At 41.5% G+C, this 22,037-nt stretch overlaps 1 protein-coding gene across 1 annotated transcript in view; it reads left to right on the top strand.

Annotated features, from left to right (window-relative positions):
• Positions 1 to 22,037, top strand: part of FOXN1 (forkhead box N1) — a 73,619-nt gene that overhangs the window by 18,743 nt on the left and 32,839 nt on the right. Inside the window, exons 3-4 of the mRNA XM_069945757.1 lie at positions 16,374 to 16,522; positions 20,566 to 21,009. Coding sequence (XP_069801858.1) covers positions 16,374 to 16,522; positions 20,566 to 21,009 — 593 coding nt within the window. The remainder of the gene's footprint in view (positions 1 to 16,373; positions 16,523 to 20,565; positions 21,010 to 22,037) is intronic.

The following is a 22,037-nucleotide window of genomic DNA, read 5'->3' as shown; positions in this document are numbered from 1 at the left end:
GTGACTGGACAATGCCAGTTATAATAAAGGAAGCTTAGGGTGAATGTATGGAGCGATTCCAAATATGGCCTCTGTTTTGTTTAATTGGCACTAATTTTTTAAATAATGGATTTCCGATTGAAAAACATAAATGCACAAAAAGCATGTGTTGGGTTTCAGATTAAGCTCTAAGGAAGCCCATACAATTGCAGTAGTTACAATGGAGCCAACAATCCCTGAAGCAGGACCCACAGTTTTTCAGACATGGGATATTCAAGATGTGGATACCCATTTAAATGTGTGATCAGTGAGGGTCTGACTCCCCCAAACCCCCTCAGCCAAGAGAGAAGAAAGTGGCACTCCCTGGAGCACAATACCCAGCAATGTTCATAGAAATGTGACTGTGACCTATATTTCAGCCCAACCTGTTCAGGTGAATGACGGCTGCTGCTCCTTTGCTCTGCTGGTTGGTGGAGGTCTCAGGGGTGGGACACCTACTAATAACACAATGATAGGAGCATAGGCCATATGTGTATCACCCTGGGAAACCCAGGAAAACCCTTCCAGGGAACACAATAAAACATAATTATATTAATTTGACAGGTATATGTATCCATAATAATCATCTACATATATCTCAGTTTCAAAGTATTAGTCACACTAGAACCAGTAATGTGCATAATGATATTTTACATCATAATGTATGAAACTTATGAGCAAGTGCCTGATGACGCATTGATGTAACCAATAGTAACAAAACAGACCTCTCTATTTACTGTCTAAACATTACGTCACAGACTATATATATTGTTTTACATTTTAAATGCTACATTGCATAACTTTTTCTGCCATCTACGAGCAATAGCATAACAATATTCTGTGGTCATAACATATGGCGTTATATATGAATATAGAGGCTCAAGACAAAATATGTAGACCTATATTCTAAGCAAGGAGATCTCATTCTTAAGGACTGCATGCGTCTTGTTGATGATGCTCCTCAGGATGGATTTTATGTAAGCATTATCCATTGGGTTTAACATATCTTATACACTTTCTATACAGACAATTTTCTACTTCTGGAGGAGAACTAATTTGCAGTCTTTTATCTAGTGGATTATGGGACTCCTATACCTTCAGCTGGATCTTTTCCAGTGTATCAGAGGCATCTCAACTAGTACTAGTACTTTGGAGTGTATTGATAAGAGGCAAGACTTCCAAACCAGCTATCTGAAAATGAGCGTTTGGTTTGGCTCCCTAGTCTAGTTTGAGGGTTCTTTCGGAGGAAAAGCATTGATTTACAAGGTAACTACTTATAGGTGGCAGTAGAGAGAAAGTTTCTTCCTTCTAGAAGAAAGATGGGCTGCTCACTTTCCTTGAAGTAGCTTGAAATTTATAGTTATATACTTTATGATTTGGTTCTTAAATCTATGGTATGTGTACCCCAGGGAATACATACCTTGTATCTAGGGAGTAACCACACAGGCCTCATGTGTACATGCATGTGCAGCACAGTGTATAATCACAACCTGTAGCAGTACTTTGATCTAATTTTGTAGTGTAGACATATAGGTTGCTATTAGAGGCCCAGTGTCATGAGGTGTATCTCACAGGGTTGCATAGCAAGGCCTATGCAATGTCACAGAAAAGACAGTCAACTTGTTCTGTATGTAGCTGCTGGGTTAGGGTAGAAAAGTCTTATCCTTAGAGGTGGATAGCTGGTATGGTTTGGTGTAGTCTGCAGAGTGCATTATCAGCAAAACTAGGCCTAAACCGGGTAGGAACATTTGTTAGGGCCTACGTGCTGGTGGCTTGTTTGGTGTGGAGATGGTTGTTCTGAGGCCTCAGTGTACCAATTGGGTTGACCCCTTGAAGTTGAGTCAAGCTGTTAAGCAAATATTTTTGTCATGTGTGTGATTTGTATGTTTGCTAAGAAGTAAAAAAAAAAAAAAAGATGAGTAATCATCCTCTAAATGTGGTGGTGACATAAAATATTGCAAGGGGTCGTAACTAGAGATGAGCGAACCTCGAGCATGCTCGAGTCCATCCGAACCCGATGGCTGCTGAAGTTGGATAAAGCCCTAAGGCTATGTAAAAATCATGGATATAGTCATTGGCTGTATTCATGTTTTCCAGACAACCTTAGAGCTTTATCCAACTTCAGCAGCCCCCGCTAATCAAATACCGAACGTTCGGGTTCGGATGGACTCGAACCCGAACCCGATTCTCTCATCTTTAGTCGTAACACATTTCTCGATTAATGAATCTATATACAGTATACACCTCTAAGGAATGTAGAGTATACACCTGTAAAGAATGTACAGTATACACCTTTCATCTAGTTCTGCAGCATTTTCCCAAATTATCCACAATCCCACTCTGTGCTTTGTGAGTTTATTGTCTTGTTGAACAGTAGATATGGGGCCGTATTTATACTTTTATGTAAACTGCCCTTAATAAAATCCTAATCAATGAGAACCCCCAATTGAGAGCCCCAATTCTCCTGTCAATAAACTAAAACCTGGGGGGAACCCCTTTGCAGTTTCTGAAACCTTTGTTATCCCCTTTGGTGGCATCAAGTGACAAAAACCCACTGTTGACTTTAGACAATCACTAGTCCATTGTACCACACTAAGGGCCCTATTACACAAAACGATAATCGGCCAAATTAGCCCTATCCGGCCAATTATCGCCCCGTGTAATAAACACAACGGTCAGCCGATAATCATTGGCTGATCGTTGATATAGGTTTGGGCCGATAATTGTTCGGCGCCGACGATTGCTACGTGCAATAGCGATGTGCGGCCAGCGGCTGACGATTTCTAAACTCTTCACATTACCTATCCATGCTGCAGGGCTCCTCTTGCCGTCTTCTTCTTCCTGGATCCCGCACGTTGCAGCTTCAGAGCAGCCTGTTTGAGCTAACAGGACGCTCAGCCAATCACTGTCCGGGACCGCCGCGGCCAGTGATTGGCTGAGCAGCCTGTCAGCTCAGACAGGCCGCTCTGGAGCAGCAGCACACGGGACCCAGTTAGAAGAAGACGGCAAGAGGAGCCCTGCAGCATGGATAGATAATGTATAGAGTTTAAGCAAGGGCTGCAAGGACATTGGTAACAATGTTGATGCAGCCCTTGTTAAACGATTATCGGGACGTGTAATAGGCCCAGTTAACGTTTAGAGTTAATATCGGGTCCCCATCGCCCCGTGTAATAGTACCCTTAGAGATTGGAATAAATGGGGAGTGGCTACAGCTTTATTACCATCATTATTGGAAAGACAGAAAATATCAGGCATATTTACAAATATATCTAAAAATGGGAACTGGTAACTTACCAAAACACCAATGTCAGGTCAGTGGGTGTGTATGTCCTATCAAGGAAACAAAGAAATCTACTCAGCACTCCATCCACCCCCACCCAACAAGACTAAGGGCCCTATTACAAGGGATGATTATCGTGTGAATTATTGTTATATGGTTCAAATTTAAACGATAATTGTTTTGCATAAATGCGGGCAATGCTCAAACGACCAACAAGAAATCGTTCATCATTTGTATGGTGCAGACACCAAAATTGTTAATCACTCGCTGTAATTCCACATTCATTCGCTGTAATTCCGCATTTATTCACTAATCGTTCAATGTAATTCCACTGTAATTTGCTGGAATCAGATGGAGTAAACGGTCGTAGTAGTGTTTGTAACTAGCGTCTATCATTTTGTATAATATGGTGAACGATTTCAGGTTTACAATAAACAATCTTGTTTGCGATTGTTTATTGTTATTCGTTAAAAATTGCTTCATCTAATAGCACCCTAGGGTTCTGTCTGGCCTATCCTATACTCCTTACAGGAATATATCGAGACCTATAACAATTCAAATGAGGGTCTTTCTAATGAGACATTTGATAATGCAGTTATAAGTCCCTGTAGTATGGCCGACTTCACATTCCCTAGTAACTGCATTCTATTAAGGCTCTGTGCACACTTGGTATGAGACCGGCCCTTCCGTTACCCCAGCCGGGTCACGGAACGGCCGGTCTCTGGCCGGATCATCCCGGCCGGCATCAGCGTGCGCCCGCATCAGAGCTTACCATAGCACACAGTGAAGTGAGCAGCCAGAGCCGCTCGCTTCACTGTGTGAACTGACAGATCTTTCTGCGGCCGGAATTCACTGAATTCCGGCCACAGAAAACTGACCTGTCAGTTTTTTTCCGGCGCCGTATGGGATCCCGGCCGGAGCGTATACGATGTGTGTACGCTCCGGCCGGGATCCCATTGCACATAAGGCTTTGTTACACACCGCAAAACTACGGCCGTAGTTCTGCAGAGAGAACTACGGCCGTAGTTTTACGTTGTGTAAACATAGCCTTACATTATCTATATCATAAAAATGAAAGTCTGTCTGTCTGTCTGTCTGTCCTCTATAGACTTCCAAACGCCTGAACCGTTTGACCCCAAATTTGGCACACAGATACATTGGGTGCCCGGGAAGGTTATTGCGAATGTCCCGTCCCCGCCAGATGTACAGGAGGGGAGGGGGAGGGGAAAGAGAGGCGCCCCATAGAGATGAATGGGAAAATCTCCTCACTGCATACACAGGTGATATAATTAGCTGCAGCAGACACGGCAGTTGGAGCCTTAGCAACCAATAGGATTACTGCTTTCATTTTCACAGGGAGCAATGGTTGCTAGGGAAGCTGCCTCACAACATCCACAGTAATAACTGGTAGACCCCCTACTCCATCTATACAGTACATGTATATACAGGACCCCCTACTCCATCTATACAGTACATGTATATACAGGACCCCCTACTCCAACTATACAGTACATGTATATACAGGACCCCCTACTCCATCTATACAGTACATGTATATACAGGACCCCCTACTCCAACTATACAGTACATGTATATACAGGACCCCCTACTCCATCTATACAGTACATGTATACAGGGCCCCCTACTCCATCTATACAGTACATGTATATACAGGACCCCCTACTCCATCTATACAGGACATGTATATACAGGACCCCCTACTCCATCTATACAGTACATGTATATACAGGGCCCCCTACTCCATCTATACAGTACATGTATATACAGGACCCCCTACTCCATCTATACAGTACATGTATATACAGGACCCCCTACTCCATCTATACAGTACATGTATATACAGGACCCCCTACTCCATCTATACAGTACATGTATATACAGGACCCCCTACTCCATCTATACAGTACATGTATATACAGGGCCCCCTACTCCATCTATACAGTACATGTATATACAGGACCCCCTACTCCATCTATACAGTACATGTATATACAGGACCCCCTACTCCAACTATACAGTACATGTATATACAGGACCCCCTACTCCATCTATACAGTACATGTATATACAGGACCCCCTACTCCAACTATACAGTACATGTATATACAGGACCCCCTACTCCATCTATACAGTACATGTATATACAGGGCACCACAGGTATACCAAACTGTGACTGGGTAACACTGCCACACCAGACCTGACCAATACCGCCACACTGTGCTGGATAACACTGTCATACCAGACCTGACCAATACCACCATACTGTGACTGGATAACACTGCTATACCAGACCTGACCAATACCGCCATACTGTGAATGGATAACACCGCCACACCAGACCTGACCAATACCGCTATACTGTGACTGGATAACACTGCCATACCAGACCTGACCAATACCGGCAAACTGTGACTGGGTAACATCGCCACACCAGACTTGACCAATACCCCCTTACTGTGACTGGATAACACCATCATATCTGACCTGACCAATACTGCCATACTGTGACTGGATAACACCGCTATACCAGACCTGACCAATACCACCATACAGTGACTGGATAACACCGCCACACCAGACCTGACCAATACCGCCATACTGTGACTGGATAACACCGCCATACCAGACATGACCAATACCGACACACTGTGACTGAATAACACTGCCATACGGGTAAATACAACCCTGCAGGTATACAGGACACTACAGGTATACAGGACCCCAAAACTATACACTACAGGTGCACGGGACCTCCACAAAATTATATACTACAGGTATACAGGACCCAAAACTTTACACTACAGGTATAAAGAACCCCAAAACTATACACTACAGGTATACAGGACCTCCACCAACTATATACTTCAGGTATACAGGACCTCCACCAACTATATACTACAGGTATATAGGACCCCAAACTATACACTACAGGTATACAGGACCTCAAAACTATACACTACAGGTATACAGGACCTACACCAACTCTATAATACAGGTATACAGCATCTTCACCAACTCTATACTACAAGTATACAGGACCCCAAAGCTATATACTACAGGTATACAGGAACTCCACCAGTTATATACTACAGGTATATAGGACCCCAAACTATACACTACAGGTATACAGGACCTCCACCAACTCTATACTATAGTTATACAGAACCCTCAAACTATTCACTACAGGTATACAGGACCCCCGAACTATATACTACATGTATACAAGACCTCCACCAATTATACACTACAGGTATCCAGGACCCTCAAACTATAAACTACAGGTATACAAGACCTCCACCAACTATACATTACAGGTATACAGCACCAACTATACACTACAGGTATACAGCCCCCCCAACTACACACTACAGATATACAGGACCCCCCCCAACTATACACTATAGGTATACAGCCCCCCCAACTATGCACTACAGATATGCGAGACCCCTAAAAACTATACATTGTGGGTATACAGAACCCCGCACTACAGGTATACACTAATTCCACTGATTAACGCAGATGAAACAATACCTTTAGCTTGGCCTCCTAGGCACCTTAGAACAAATCTAATTAACACACTGACACTTTATACCCGGGCAGCGTCGGGTATATTTTCTAGTATTGTATAAAAATCACATTGAGTAAAACAGGTGGAATTCCTTGCGGAGCCCCTGCCGCGAACTCCGCTCGGCATCCAGCCTGCCTCACTGTGATGCGCGTGCATCCACTCTCAGCAGTGGAGCGGAGAACGGTGGAAGTGCTCGAGGCATTGCATTGATACACTGAGGCAGAGTCCGTTGCGGGGGCTCCACCTGGAATTCCGCCACTTTTGCTCAGTGTGAACATACCCTAAAGCAAACTAGAATTTTGATCGTAATTCCATTTTAAGGCCCCGAGGAGCCAAATATTGCTTCCAGTAACATTAGGCCTTCGGGCAAATTCCACGGCAGCTATATTGTAGCCAACAAAAGCCTGCTGCCAAAAAAATTAAGAACATTTTTATATTTTATATAAATTTATGCAACAGTTTTTCCGATACCAAAAATGTACCCAGACAAGTGGCACTTTGGCAGTAGTGATTAGCATTCATTCTATAAACCGAATGATGTTCAGGATATAGTTATTATTGGCACTGAGGGTTTTCACTGCTGGTATTCAGAACATGGCTGGTTTCATCGCATAAGAATTTTAAATACATAGTGAATTACATAACATTATATATACAGATGGTGTCATGTACAGATAAAGCAATGCATGTGACAATGAGAATAGAGTTACATAAGAAGAACACTTGAGAACATTTTTCTATGCTCTTCTATAATTAGAATCTTTATTGTAGTCCTTCAGTAACTCCTCATGAAACACATCTACTGTGCATAAGACCTGTATCTAATGCTAGGCTATTTATTAACACTTCTGAATATGGCTTCGATTATTTGGGATTTTTGGTTTTATCCAGTGATATAACAAAAACTTATAGACCCTGATGCTAACTTTTTAACAGGTCTTCTCCAACCATCACACTTTGTATGGAGCAGGGTGACATTTGGCCCCCTTAGGCTCCAGGGTCAAGGAGTGACATCAACTTCTCTCCTTAGTGGTGGCTGCTGAACTTGGATAAAACCCTAAGGCTATGTGGAAATCATGGATATAGTCATTGGCTGTATCCATGTTTTCCAGACAACCTTAGAGCTTTATCCAAGTTCAGCAGAACCAGCTAATCAAATACCGAACAATCGGGTTCGGAATGACTCGAACCCGAACCCGGTTCGCTCATCTCTAGTTATAACTGTAGAAACAAAAACTACAAACTTCTAATCTCTGTAAAAGAAGGCATATCTCACTCATTAAATATTGCTGAAAGCTGAAAGAATTGAATAATTGGTATTGGCTGCACATTGACCTGTGGAGACAGGGGATGTGTGGCCAACAACGATTGTTGAAGTTTGTATGGCCAAAGGATCTAGCATGGTACAAAGATATCATAGCAAAGCTATAAAGCCAATAAAAGATGAAAGAGCTGGACTAGATGACAAATGACATCTGAAATAGACTCTTCCTGATCCTTATACATCATTTCCATGTAATACCTTTTGGATTTAGTAACTCGTCTTAGCATATTTCTTAAATACCTTCCTTGAATGTGAATCATTCTAAAACTCGCTCCTTGTGAAAGCTGCTTCGGGGTGTATCATATTTTAGTTATTAGTTTGGATGGTGAGAAGTCAACTTTTACAGGTCTAAAGATGTAGCAGGGTTGTCCCAAATTCTCTAGGCATAATCAAGGAAGATGTGTTTCTCAACTCCGGTCCTTAAGAATCCACAACAGGCCAAGATTCTAGGATATTCCATAAAGAGAACACCTGATGCGCAGGTGAAATTGTATAATTTATGCAATACCAAGGAGATGCTAAAAGCATGACCTGGGGGACAACTTGAGGAGTGGAGTTCAGAAACACTGTGCAAGACACATAATAGATTTAATACATGCCTTGTATTGCACGTTTTACACAACTCATCTAAAGGCCCTATTACACAGGTCGATTATCAGGCAGATGAGGGTTCCTAGGAATGCTCGTTCTCAGCTATTGGTCGCTGAACAAAATCCATTGTCAGCCAACAAATGAGCAAATTCCTTCACTGACTTATTGGATCTTAATAATAGTTAATATAATGATTGTTATTGTCTGTACATTGTCTTGTGGAAACAGGGAATGTGAAGCCAACAATGATGAAGTTTAGGACCACATAAACAATCCAGTGAATGTTTGTTTGGCCCGATTAATGGATTTATGTAAAGGTTTAGTAAATGAGCGCCAAAAACACTGATTGGTACCCCCCCTTGTCCTCCCCCTGTCAGACAATGTGAAGGGGCCATAACACAATGCAATTCCAACCCCTTTCACAATGCCCTGTTAGATAGTATTGGGGGAAATAGGGATCTTCCACAGATGTGCGATGTATTACTTTTAGTGGTCACCCTGCTGAAGGGAAAATGAGCTTTTACTATTCACCCTTAAAATTCAGTTTATAGCACATAGGAACTACAACGGAAAAGAGTGGGGGAAATGTATGCACTTTGTATGCCCATATAATGCTACATATAGGTGCCAAGGACACAGAGGGATAAGTGTAGGCAGAATCACATATAGATACAGAATATACAGCATGTGAGATCAACCTGTCACCATAGACAGACTGGTGCCAGGAGGTGACCATGGGTTGCTTGCTTAGAACAGTTTCCTATGTGATCTGTTGGGAAACAAAACAAGATATTGTCCTGCTGTCGGCTTCCAGCCAGGGATTCCCTATCCATGCAAAACGAATGAATCAGCTCTGCTATTATCCTGCATCCCCAAGCTCCCATCTTATCTTTCATTGTCTCACCTCTTCTTCCTCATTGTTATACTTCCCGAGTAGTGACCTGGTAATCAGAGTAATGGGCTGTCATGCAACATTTACAAAATGCGGTAACCATATAGGCCATTTGTCAAAGGCATTTCCAGCTGCCGACATTTAATACTAAAACAGCAGCTTCCTGCCATACAAGTCATATCCGTCAGTGTCTTGTAGAAATGTTTAATTCCATTATAAAATAAAACACTGCTCTTTCATTATATGTGCTTTTCTATATTAATATCATAAAATTTCTTTCATTAGATATATTTGATATATGAGAACAGCTTTGCTTTCAGGTGGAATCTTCAAGTATGTTACCTTTATTTTTTTCAACTGAGAATCCACATTATGTTGCAGTTTTGTGCGGCATAATGTGGATTTTATATAGGATGAGCCTATCCGCATTTATATGTTGCTTACTGTAATAAACGTGAGAAATTAGCATACAGATGTTACATAGTGGAGTTTGCAAATGCCCTATGCAACGCGTTCAGAATGTTAAAATATAAAAATAACATAAAAATATGGAGTCAGGGTATAACATATACGCTGGTGTAAGCTGCCCACAGAAACCCACTCAGCTTTCATTTTACCAGAGCTGAAAGCTGAGCTGTAATTGGTTGCTGTGGGCAGTTTACACCAGTCTATGGCTTTGTTCACACAATGTCAAAAAAAAAAAAAAAGGCAGCCACCTTTTCTATTCAAAAAGACGTCCGTTATTGTCACAATGTGATTGACTTCAATGCACTTTATCGAAGTCAATGGAATGACAGACGTCCAATGCACACAGTGTATAAAATGACTGACGTCTGCGCGGAAGTCGAAATAATGATCATGTCAACTATTTTTGGACGTCTATTGCAAACAGGGGACGTCATTTTTTAGTTGTTCACACACAGTTTTTCTTTTTTTACCTTCTTTTCACCATTTTTACTCTTAAATTCAATGGACTTTTAAATAAACACCACTAAAGAGCAATCAGTCCACCTGAACTAAAATAATGTACCAGCAGCTGTTATTGCACTGACAGGCGGCCAAACAGCCAAATGATGGACGTCATTTTATTCGGAGAGGAAATTTTTTTTTACAAAAACCCCTTTCCTATGGATCTATATTCAACTGCTTACTGACTGGCTATAGACCAAACATCTGGGCACTTGGCAATTAACTCTGCACAGACATTTCAGAACATCCTTGCAGAGTTAGGGTGGGTTCACATTACGGAATTTGTGCACATAAGTTCCGACAGATTCTGTCGCTCATACCTGCTCACAGACACGCGTGTCTCCACCCATGCCATAGACACCAATCTATGCATGGGCGGATTCCACCTTCTGTCGAAAGAACTAACATGTCAATTCTTTCGGCGGACAGCGGAATCTGCCCAGCCATAGAATGGTGTCTATGGAGTGAGCGGATATACTGTATGCATGCCGCCGTGAACAGGTACGAGCGACGGAATCCACCGGAACTTATCCACGTGGATTCCGTAGTGTGAGCCCACCCTGACACAGCATTATGGGGATCATGTCGCTGCAGGGGAGGAGAGATGGAAAATAAATTATTGCAGTGTGAAATTCACTTTTTTATGACCTTATGAGGGCACAATATGTAAAATAAATAAATAAACAAGGTAGACAGAACAAAATAAAAAAAATAAAGCTGTTTGTATGATGCTCCTGACTGTCTATATGATGCCCCACTGTATATATCCCCTTTATAAAATGACCATAACAGAAAGGGGACACAATTTAATAAGATATATTTGCAATTTGCAGACATGTATTTCCTTTTTTGTCTTTTATATTTCATCTAAAACATCACAATGAATAAAAAAAATACTAAAATGAAATTATATTAAGAAAAATTGTGAAAACTTTCAAATTCACACAAGCGAAAAGAGTGTCTAGTCAGGAAAGGGAGAGGGGAAAAGAGTCTGGTTTGGAAATGGTTAAAAAAATGTTTGGTTTATGTTCTACAGCTTCTGTGATCAGTATAGTCTGTCAAAGGGACAGAAAGGCTGTCAATAAAAGCTTTACAAAAATGTTTAACTAAACACATGCCCAAGAAAGTGTTTCTGCAACATAATTACACCGTAAGCACAAATCAGGAATAAAGAAATGTTTTTTCAAAGATGTTCATTGCCTTTAAAGTTATGCACATTGACATGCTGCCGCAAGGCTAAAGGCTCTTTAGTAAGTAAATGGTTTTTTTTAATAAATAATTTCAACATTCTGCATTTTGCCCCATGGGTTTTTAGCAGTTCAGAGTTAAGAGATTAAAAAAAGAAAGAAAAATTGATATTGATATGTACAGTAAGCGCAGTCTCATACGCTCTCACATCGGTGCTGCTTGCAGTGTTGTTGCACTGAAGACCTGGTTTAGCTGACAATCCACCAGTGATCACTTGTTCTATCCATGTCACTATAGTCAATGCATGTTTCAGATTTTTCTAGAACAATTCTGACATCACTAAGACATGGTATCATAAAGGAAGTTACACTTTTATTGCATACTAGAAAATGTACCCGGCGCTGCCCGGGTATAAAGTGTCAGTGTGTATAGGGGGTCCTGTATACCTGTAGTATAGAGTTGGTGGAGGTGCTGTATACCTGTAGTATAAAGTTGGTGGAGGTCTTGTATACCTGAAGTATATAGTTCGGGGGTCCTGTATACCTGTAGTGTATAGTTTGAGGGTCCTGTATACCTGTAGTATATAGTTGGTGGAGTTCCTGTATACCTGTAGTGTATAGTTTTCGGGTCCTGAATACCTGTAGTGTATAGTTTGGGGTTCTGTATACCTGTAGTATAGAGTTGGTGGAGGTGCTGTGGCAGTGTTATCCAGTCACAGTATGGCGGTATTGGTCAGGTCTGGTATGGCAGTGTTATCCAGTCACAGTATGGCGGTATTGGTCAGGTCTGGTATGGCAGTGTTATCCAGTCACAGTGTGGCAGTATTGGCCAGGTGTGGTATGGTGGTGTTATCCAGTCACAGTATAGCGGTATTGGTCAGGTCTGGTATGGCAGTGTTATCCAGTCACAGTGTGGCGGTATTGGTCAGGTCTGGTATGGCGGTGTTATCCAGTCACAGTATGGTGGTATTGGTCAGGTCTGGTATGGCAGATTCATCCAGTCACAGTATGGCGGTATTGGTAAGGTCTGGTATAGCGGTGTTATCCAGTCACAGTATGGCGGTATTAGTCAGGTCTGGTGTGGTGGTGTTATCCAGTCACAGTATGGTGGTATTGGTCAGGTCTGGTACGGCGGTGTTATCAAGTCACAGTATGGCGGTATTGGTCAGGTCTGGTATAGCAGTGTTATCCAGTCACAGTGTGGCCGTATTGGTCAGGTATGGTATGGCAGTGTTATCCTGTCACAGTGTGGCCGTATTGGTCAGGTCTGGTATGGCAGTGTTATCCAGTCACAGTGGGGTGGTATTGGTCAGGTCTGGTGTGGCGGTGTTATCCAGTCACAGTATGGCGGTATTGGTCAGGTCTGGTGTGGCAGTGTTATCCAGTCACAGTATGGCGGTATTGGTCAGGTCTGGTATGGCGGTGTTATCCAGTCACAGTATGGCGGTATTGGTCAGGTCTGGTGTGGCGGTGTTAACTGTGATGTCTGGAGCTATTACCTACAAATCCTAATGCTAATTGGTGAGTGAGGATGGTGTGTCCTCAGGTTTAGCGCTTAGAACATAGATGGAGTAGGGGGTCCTGTATACATGTACTGTATAGATGGAGTAGGGGGTCCTGTATATACATGTACTGTATAGATGGAGTAGGGGGTCCTGTATATACATGTACTGTATAGATGGAGTAGGGGGTCCTGTATACATGTACTGTATAGATGAAGTAGGGGGTCCTGTATACATATACTGTATAGATGGAGTAGGGGTCCTGTATACATATACTGTATAGATGGAGTAGGGGGCCCTGTATACATGTATTGTATAGATGGAGTAGGGGGTCCTGTATACATGTACTGTATAGATGGAGTAGGGGGGCCTGTATACATGTACTGTATAGATGGAGTAGGGGTCCTGTATACATGTACTGTATAGATGGAGTAGGGGGTCTACCACTTATTTCTGTGGATCTATTTTGAGGCAGCTGCCCTAGCAACCACAACTCCCTGTGAAAATGAAAGCAGTAATCCTATTGGTTGCTAAGGCTCCAACTGCCGTTTTCTCTGGGAATTATGTGTTTGCAGTGAGGAGATTTTCCAATTCATCTCTATGGGGCACCGCTCTTCCCCCTCGCCCTCCCCTCCTGTACATCTGGCGGGGACGGGACCTTCGCTAAAACCTTCCAGGGCACCCAATGTATCTGTGTGCCAAATTTGGAGTCAAATGGTTCAGGCATTTGGAAGTCTATAGGGGACAGACGGACAGACAGACAGAAGGACAGACAGACAGACAGACTTTCATTTTTATGATATAGATATAGAAGTTTACATTTCCATAGGAACTCCATCTGAGATCTCCATCGCAGGTTCCTCTGCATGCAGTATTTTCTGTCCTGTTAGAAACCTGAAAAAATGGACATCAGACTAGAACCCAATGGACTCAATTAAAGTCAGTGGGATCTCATGGGATGTGTTGGAGGCCATCATGCAGCGGACCATTCAGCTGTTTACTCCTTGTATTTATCATGGAGGCTCTAAAAGGAGTTCCTTATTCTGCGCTCTGTAGACAATCCTGTGATTATGTTATGGTCATTGCTATGTGGTTACAAATTTATAAGTCACTTTTATGTGGTGGAAACAATGGTTTGTGGAATTTCATGGTAATTTTAATATGCTGGTACCACTATGTTGCCTTTACTAACATATGGGTATGGTGCCACTGTTCTGCTGGAAGCACAACACTTTGGAACTATTTAACAGTATCATCAGGTCTAGGTAACAGAGAACAGGGCGGATTTTGGGATGAGAGGGCTTTGGTGGAGCGTCCACATCTGTCCATGTTGGCATCTTGCACTCCTTCCCATTTTGTCAACCTTTTTGTTCCATTATACTATAAGTAATAGTTATATGTAGCATCCATTGAGATGCTACATATTTTTTTTCAGCCCCTTGACTGAAAAAAGAGTGATTTACAGGTGAACTCTCAATGACAACTCTTTTTGTACATGGCAAGTTTAGATTCAGTAGTCCACATTCCACCCACCCTGGGGCCCTAAGGTAACTTTAAGTATGAATCCTTTTTCCAGTCTTCAACTTGAACTTGAACTTTCAATGTAGATCAGAAGCCTCGGGGAAGATCATACTTTTTGTAAATGTTATTTAAATGTGTTTTATCATTTTAAAGGGAACCAATCAGCACAATTGTGCTGATATGGTTCCCAGCAGTACAGTATAGATCTACCATGCAGCTCGCGGCAGTAGCTTTATAAAAGGGGAAAAGATGTGTCTAGTCACCTGGCATAAGTAAAACACCGCAGCAGCTGGCATTCTCCACGAGCTGCATGATAGAACTATACTATGCTGCTGGAAACCAAATCAGTACAATCATGATTTATATAATATTGAAGAAAACTTCATACAGGGCAATAAATTAATATGTTTGCATGGATGGGATGCAAATCCAAGAGCTCAGAGATTCATTACTGCAAGGAAAATTATGGATTTGTCCATTGGCTTTTATTCATTTGATAGATTCCTCGTTATGCAGCTATATACTTGTTATACTCATCAGTATAAATAGAATGCTATGTATTCCTACAAATGCTTAGCTTCCCCTCTATAGTCAGCATTAGTGACATAGAGTCACCATCCAGCATCTGTTGGCTCTCTTTGACCCAATACCCTTTGCTCAGAGAGTATTTCCTATATATAGCATAGCATAAAAACCACAACTATCACCTGGCCAAAAACAGACCCAATATTTCTCAAATCCCATGGATTGGCCACTTACCCATGTTTCAGTGGTACCAGCGCTCTTCCCCAATGCCACTTTGCGTAGATGCTTCCTCAGGGAGTGCCCAATGGAGCAACTCATCCTGGCACAATGTAAAAAGCAGCGCAGAGCATGTAGTTTCACACTATACTGTAGCGAGGAGATACTAGACCAGTATCATGTGCATGCACCGCAATAATACTGGGGTTTTACCAGTAAAATGGCCACTTTTATTGGTTGATAAGCTAGTTATTCACATGTCCCACAGATCCTGACTGTATGTAGCATTGTATGTTGAGTCTGGTCTCAAGTTATGATGGTCCAGAAAGGTTGAAAATATTGTAACTGGAGACCATTGTTGACGGACCACAGTATAGTTTTGTTGGAACATTTCCAGGATAACTTGCCATTTAGTCATTTAAATCTTTGGTGATTCTAGGCCAAATAGCTAAGTGGACAACCCTACTCAGTAATTATCAACTCTATCAAATACGACCGCCCACATGACTCCTTAGCCCAGAATGATCAGATTAACATGAATAAATGATAAGCTATCCTTGACGTTTTCTAACAAAACTACCATCTATATTAATCAGCCCAACTTTCTCTGCTCTATAACATGGTGCCTGCAGATGGCACTGCATTTTTTAATGTGATCGTTTCCCTTTAAACAAAAATATTTTATCTATATTTTAGGGCAGCTACAAAATGACAATGGAATATTGCTTTCTAATATAAAACATCTTGTTCTTCTTACAGGTTTTTTATCCAATCAGAATTTAATAATGCAAGATCAACCAAGCTTGACCTTTACATCAGGATCTCTAGATAGTGATTGTTCTCCCATAAACCAAACAGATGAGGCCATACAGGATCAAACAGGCTCATTGACATCTTGCATACCTATGGTAAGTGGAAAGTAAACCAGGAGTAAAGTTGTGGTCTTAAAAAATTATGTTATGGTTATTCCTATGATAAGTGACTCTACTTTAGCTGTGTTGGAAAACTCAAGTAGTCTGAAACCTAATCAAAAGGTTGTTGCTCCCATGCTATAAACTCTGTTTCTGTTTCTTAGCCTTATATTATAGATTTCACTTTTCTCAATCCACATTTAGAATAAATCTGATTAGACGGGGGTGTCAAATTTTTAGGGATTCCCCTTAACCCTCACATGTAGGTATGGATTTTTCTGCAGAAAAATACCCAGCTCATAGCAACAGCCGTGATGGAGCACTAACATGGTCAGGAATAGACTGAAGGTTTGTTAGTGGGAGAGGGGCAGAATGTGAGAGGCCAAATGATCAAATAGGAGCATAGTAAGCAATGGTGGCAAAAAAGAGTCAGTTCCAGATGTAAAACAACAGGTTTTAGACAAGAAATCCCAGCGGTGAAACAGAAACTATATCACGAAACAAGCTCAGGGTAAGGAGCGATTTAAAATTAGAACAGCCAGTAAGGGGTATACACCTTAATCAGTATTTATGGCATTGGATGCTGATATCATCTGCTGGACGGCCATTGGTGTACTATGTATAAATGTTTATATGCAATGATCAGCCAAATAAGTCAATAATAACGGTTATCTAGGTGAAGAGTGAACAGTCCAGTCTTTAAATAGATGTGTTGGAAGAATGGTCAAAGATGTGTAAGCATATGAGTGACTTACACAAGGGGCAAATTGTGATTGACAAAGGTGTTAGAGCATGGCATACATCTTGTGGCAAAGTAAAAAACTGAAAAAAAGTCTGAGGTGCCTCATGTAATACCCTAGGAAGTATGTGGAAAAAGCAGATAAAGGCCTGCTCACCTGCTCTTTGTGCATATCACCCCTTCTATGGGGTACAGTAGTGATCAGAATCCAAGATAGTCGGTAAACAAGTACAGAAATGTTGGGATCCAGGATAAAAAAAAAAATGGGACAAATATAGGACTTCTAGGCTGTTGGTAACCAAACCAGTTACTCCCAACAGGGGCCGGTGTTGATCAGCACTCTCCCAAAAAGTGCTCAGAACCCACCAATAAAAATATAAACAGTAAAACTGAACAAAATTTACTTAGATACAGCACAATACCAAGACATGTTTCGGGAGTGCAACTTCCTTCATCAGAAAAATAGTACACTAATTTTATGATGAAGGGAGTGGCACTCCTTAAATGTGTCATGGCCCTGTGCTGTATCTAAATAAATTCTGTTCAGTTTCAACATTTACATTTTTACTGGTGGTTTCTTGGAACTTTTTTTGAATACCAAACCTTTTGTATTTTTGTCTTTGTGATACATCTTGTGAAGTATTCCTAATATGTGGTGTTTAGACCCTACGAAGAGGGGCCCATGAGGGATACCCGGTTAACCAGCATCATAGTTATGGACACCCATATTTCACTAGACCTAGTGGTCCAATCCCACAGATGAGCTATGAGCTAGTACTAAAAATGAAAAAGTTAGGGGAGGCTATGATAGAAAGGTGTCAGAACACACAGCATCAAAACTTGATCATAAACCAATAGAGGATTTTTCTCTAATACACCCTAAGGCTATGTTCACACAGCCTAAAAGTATGGCCATCAGCAACAACGGCCGTTCTTTGTGCGGGTAGAATGCTGCATGAACATTTTATGGGATCTCAGCTGGAGCGTATACACATAGTATACGCACCGACCGGGATCTCATACGGCGTCGCAAAGAACTAACATGTCAGTTTTCTGCAGCCGCAACTCAGTCATTTGCAGCCGTGGAAAGACCTGTCAGTTCACACAATGAAGCGAGCGGCTCCGGGACATCAGAACACTGTGGCCGGAAAGATCATCTAGCCAGTACTGCAGTACCGTCCGGGATGATCTTTTCAGAGACCGGCCGTTCTGTGACCCGGCCGGGTCATGGAACGGCTGGTCTCATATGCTGTGTGAACATAGCCTAATATGGTATACAAAGGGACTTGGTTTGGCAGATTGTTTGGAAAGCACCAATCTTTACACGCAATTGGAATTTTATTTTGTCACAGTTTAAAAGTGCCATTGGCTGTTGAGGTTCCATCTGTAGGGAAATCCCAAAGGAGTCATTAGTAAACCTACCACAGCAAGCAAAAATGTACACAGACATCATAGCAGATGTTATAGCATTCAAGGGTTCATAGAAATAAATATATCCAATATTTGTGAAAGGCACTGCCTGCTCTGCCACCTGGAACGTTTATCTGGGCTACATTATTGCACATCTTATACAGTTGTTCTATGCAGTGGTAAATGATACAGAGGTATTATAGGCTATAGGGAGTTTATTGTCTGACATTTGCAATAGGCCACACTTACTCCAAGCTGACTTACGACATGTGTTCAAGGGTCGCTCCTTAACCTTTGCTGATAATCCTTTGATGGTGCTTAATAGTTAAATAGTAGCAACAGTATATCTCCTATATTCACAAGTAGAAAAGACAACCACGGCACTTCCTCTTCAATAAAAATGATGCTCATTTATTTTAACAAATATACGGCTTGAGAACACGGACCTGAGCGACACACGTTTTGTTCAGAAACTGCTCTTCCTTGCGCAGTTACAGCGTGAAACAAGCATCGTCCATGTCTGCAAGCCCCGTATATGTGTTGAAATAAAGAAGCATTATTTTATTAGCAAGAGCAAGTGCCATGGTTGTCCTTACTACTTGTGAATCTATAATGCTCAGGGATGCAGGCAATGGAAAGTGAGATAAAACAAATGATACCTGCCTTTCAGCTGAATGCAGTTTGCAAAGTTATAAAATCATGTTTTCTTTCTAAGCTTGTGTAAAAGTTTCCAAGCTTAGCCACAGCATGCTTACAGTACACAGCTATCTTCATTTGGCCCATAGTGTTAAATGGTGTATCAGCACCCATGTCTGACCACCACTATATACAATGGGATAGAAGCAGGACCCTTATTCTCATGGTCAGCAGACACTCATTGCCTATCCTCCAGATAGGTGTTGGGTGTCATTCATGGGAAACTCTTATAAGTTAACTGATTTGACCAGCTGACTGATATGTTCGGTAAAACACATCAGCAACAGGCATACCAATAGCCCAACCTGAATACCTATATTAGGGAGGGATATTAAATGTAGGACCGTGCTCATAGACTGGAATGCATATTTTAAGTGATTTCAAGGTTGAAGCACATACACTGCCTTAGGCACCTGCTGGCTGAAAGGTGACCCACACATCGAGGAAAAATTTTGGTTTTATTTTGCAGGTGGGATCGGATCTATCAGCTATATATTTCCAGTATGATCTTATAATGACCCCAGAGATATAATAACATAACTGTCATTTAGTATCTTGATACAAGATAAGGCGTCTCAGATTACAATTTAAGGAATGCAGCAAAGCCCTGGGGTATAAACCAGAAGCACTTATATAATAATTTTTAAATAAAAATGCAATAAGTTTAAAGACGGTAGTATACACAGTATCAAGTATTAACAACACGAAGGTAACATAATAACAAGTGTCAATAAATCTTATCAACCAGTCAGTAATTGTTTGTGTAATGTAAACAGTTGCAACAGATTATAGGAAATCAGTGTATAAGCCCATTGTAGCCCCTCAGTTATCACTATGTTTCCTGTAGTAAATCTATTACAGTCAAAATGATAGCATATCATAACAAAAGTCTTGTGCCAAAACCTTGGCAAAGTTTTGACACAAAACAAAGTAGACAACACTTTTGTGTAGAACGAATAGTCACTAGAAGATTACATTTGGTCTATAAAAGTCTATGGCTTTGCTATGCGTATTATGCAGTATACCTTTAACAGTTTTATTTTACCAGCGCAATGCTGAGCTGTGATTGGTTGCTATGGACAAATCACACTTGGCTTTGTCACAGACAGATTGATAAATCTGGGGCTATTAAGTTAAAATGAAAGAATCAGTCACAAAACTTTGGTAAGAGTAACTTTTTTCTTGGTCGTTTTAGGACAGTTATGGTGGAAACACACATGATTCTGACAGCCAGACTGAAAGAAAAAGTTCAGATTCATCCATGAGCCCCGACCTTTCCTTGTCACCCCAAGAGCACATTCCTATGAGATTTTCGGGAAAAGCATCTCCAAGAGATGGGTACAGGAGGTACAGCTGTGATGACCCAACAGAAGCCAGTTTTGGTAAATTCATGAAAGAAAAGAACCAGTTTCACCCTTACAAGAGGCAATTCAGTGACGTTTTTCCAGATACGCTTCATTCTATGTCTCTTGGGGAGAAACCTTTCAAAAGCATGGATGGATTAGACAACTTTGAAAATGTCTGTGGTCCTGAAGACAATGAGTCATTTGCTACACACATTCCCGATATAGCTGCAGAAACGGCATGGTGTAATTCTATACAGTACAGCACCAGCCATGATGAAGGCTCACAGATGATGGTAAGTTTAATAGTTCAGTTTTTGACTGGCATTTATCAGCTTTACTGTATAGAGTAGATTAGAATGAGTGGTGTTTTGTCATATCATTAGAGGTTAGAGAGTTTAAAGTGAATCTGTCACGGCAAAGTTCCCAAAGATCAAAGATCTTTCCCAAGCTCCAGAAGGAGCTATAACACCACCCCTCCCATTCCTGCTTGATTGACAGCACCAGAGCTATAAGGAAAACATCAGGCACGCCATAGGGTGGTTGGTATAGGAAGATGGTTGTAGTAGTGGGGAGGAATTTGCTCACCTGATGATGTTGTGCTAAGAGCACAACGTCTACATCAGAATGTATAGGGAATCACTCGGTGTTGGCCGCTCCACATGGATTGTCCAAGAGTAGGGAGCCAACCTAGCTCCTGGGTGAGACAACTGTAGAATGAGTGCTGGGGTAATGGAAGTGCCTCTACCAGTAGACTGGAAAGTGAAGGCGCACCGAGGAGAAGTACATAAATAAAGGATACTTTATTGCTTCATAGGCAACGCATTTGAAGATGCTTAGGCTCTCTTTTTTAAGCTAAAAGAAGACGTGTCATCGGTGCACGTCTTCTTTCGGTTTGAAAAAGACGTCCTAAGCACCTGCAAATGCATTGCCTATGAAGCAATAACGTATCCTTTATTTATATACTTCTTACCAACACGTCCTTGGTGCACCTTCAGTTTCCAGTCTACTGGTAGTGGCACTTCCATTAGCCCAGCATCTGCTTGACTGATAGTCAGGGCTCAGCTTCCAAATCACTGGCAAGAATAGAGATGGAAGGGGAACAGAAGAGACATGACAGCTCTTAGCACTTCAGGGTCTTGGGAAAGTGTCTTTGAAAGATTGCACTGGAGAATAAAAGCATTTTTCTATGTTAAGCACAGATTGATATATGAAAGGTACCATGTGTCTCTTTGACCTTACAGCTATCTAATGGTGGCAGCAGTTTGGAATGTGAATTACAGCTGACAGATTTACTTTTTTATTGATTTCTCTATGGGACTGC

Source organism: Dendropsophus ebraccatus, chromosome 11, assembly GCF_027789765.1.
Source record: "Dendropsophus ebraccatus isolate aDenEbr1 chromosome 11, aDenEbr1.pat, whole genome shotgun sequence".
In the NCBI taxonomy this organism is placed as follows: domain Eukaryota; kingdom Metazoa; phylum Chordata; class Amphibia; order Anura; family Hylidae; genus Dendropsophus; species Dendropsophus ebraccatus.
Note: the sequence above shows the minus strand (reverse complement) of the source record. Positions and strands in the feature narration are given on the sequence as shown.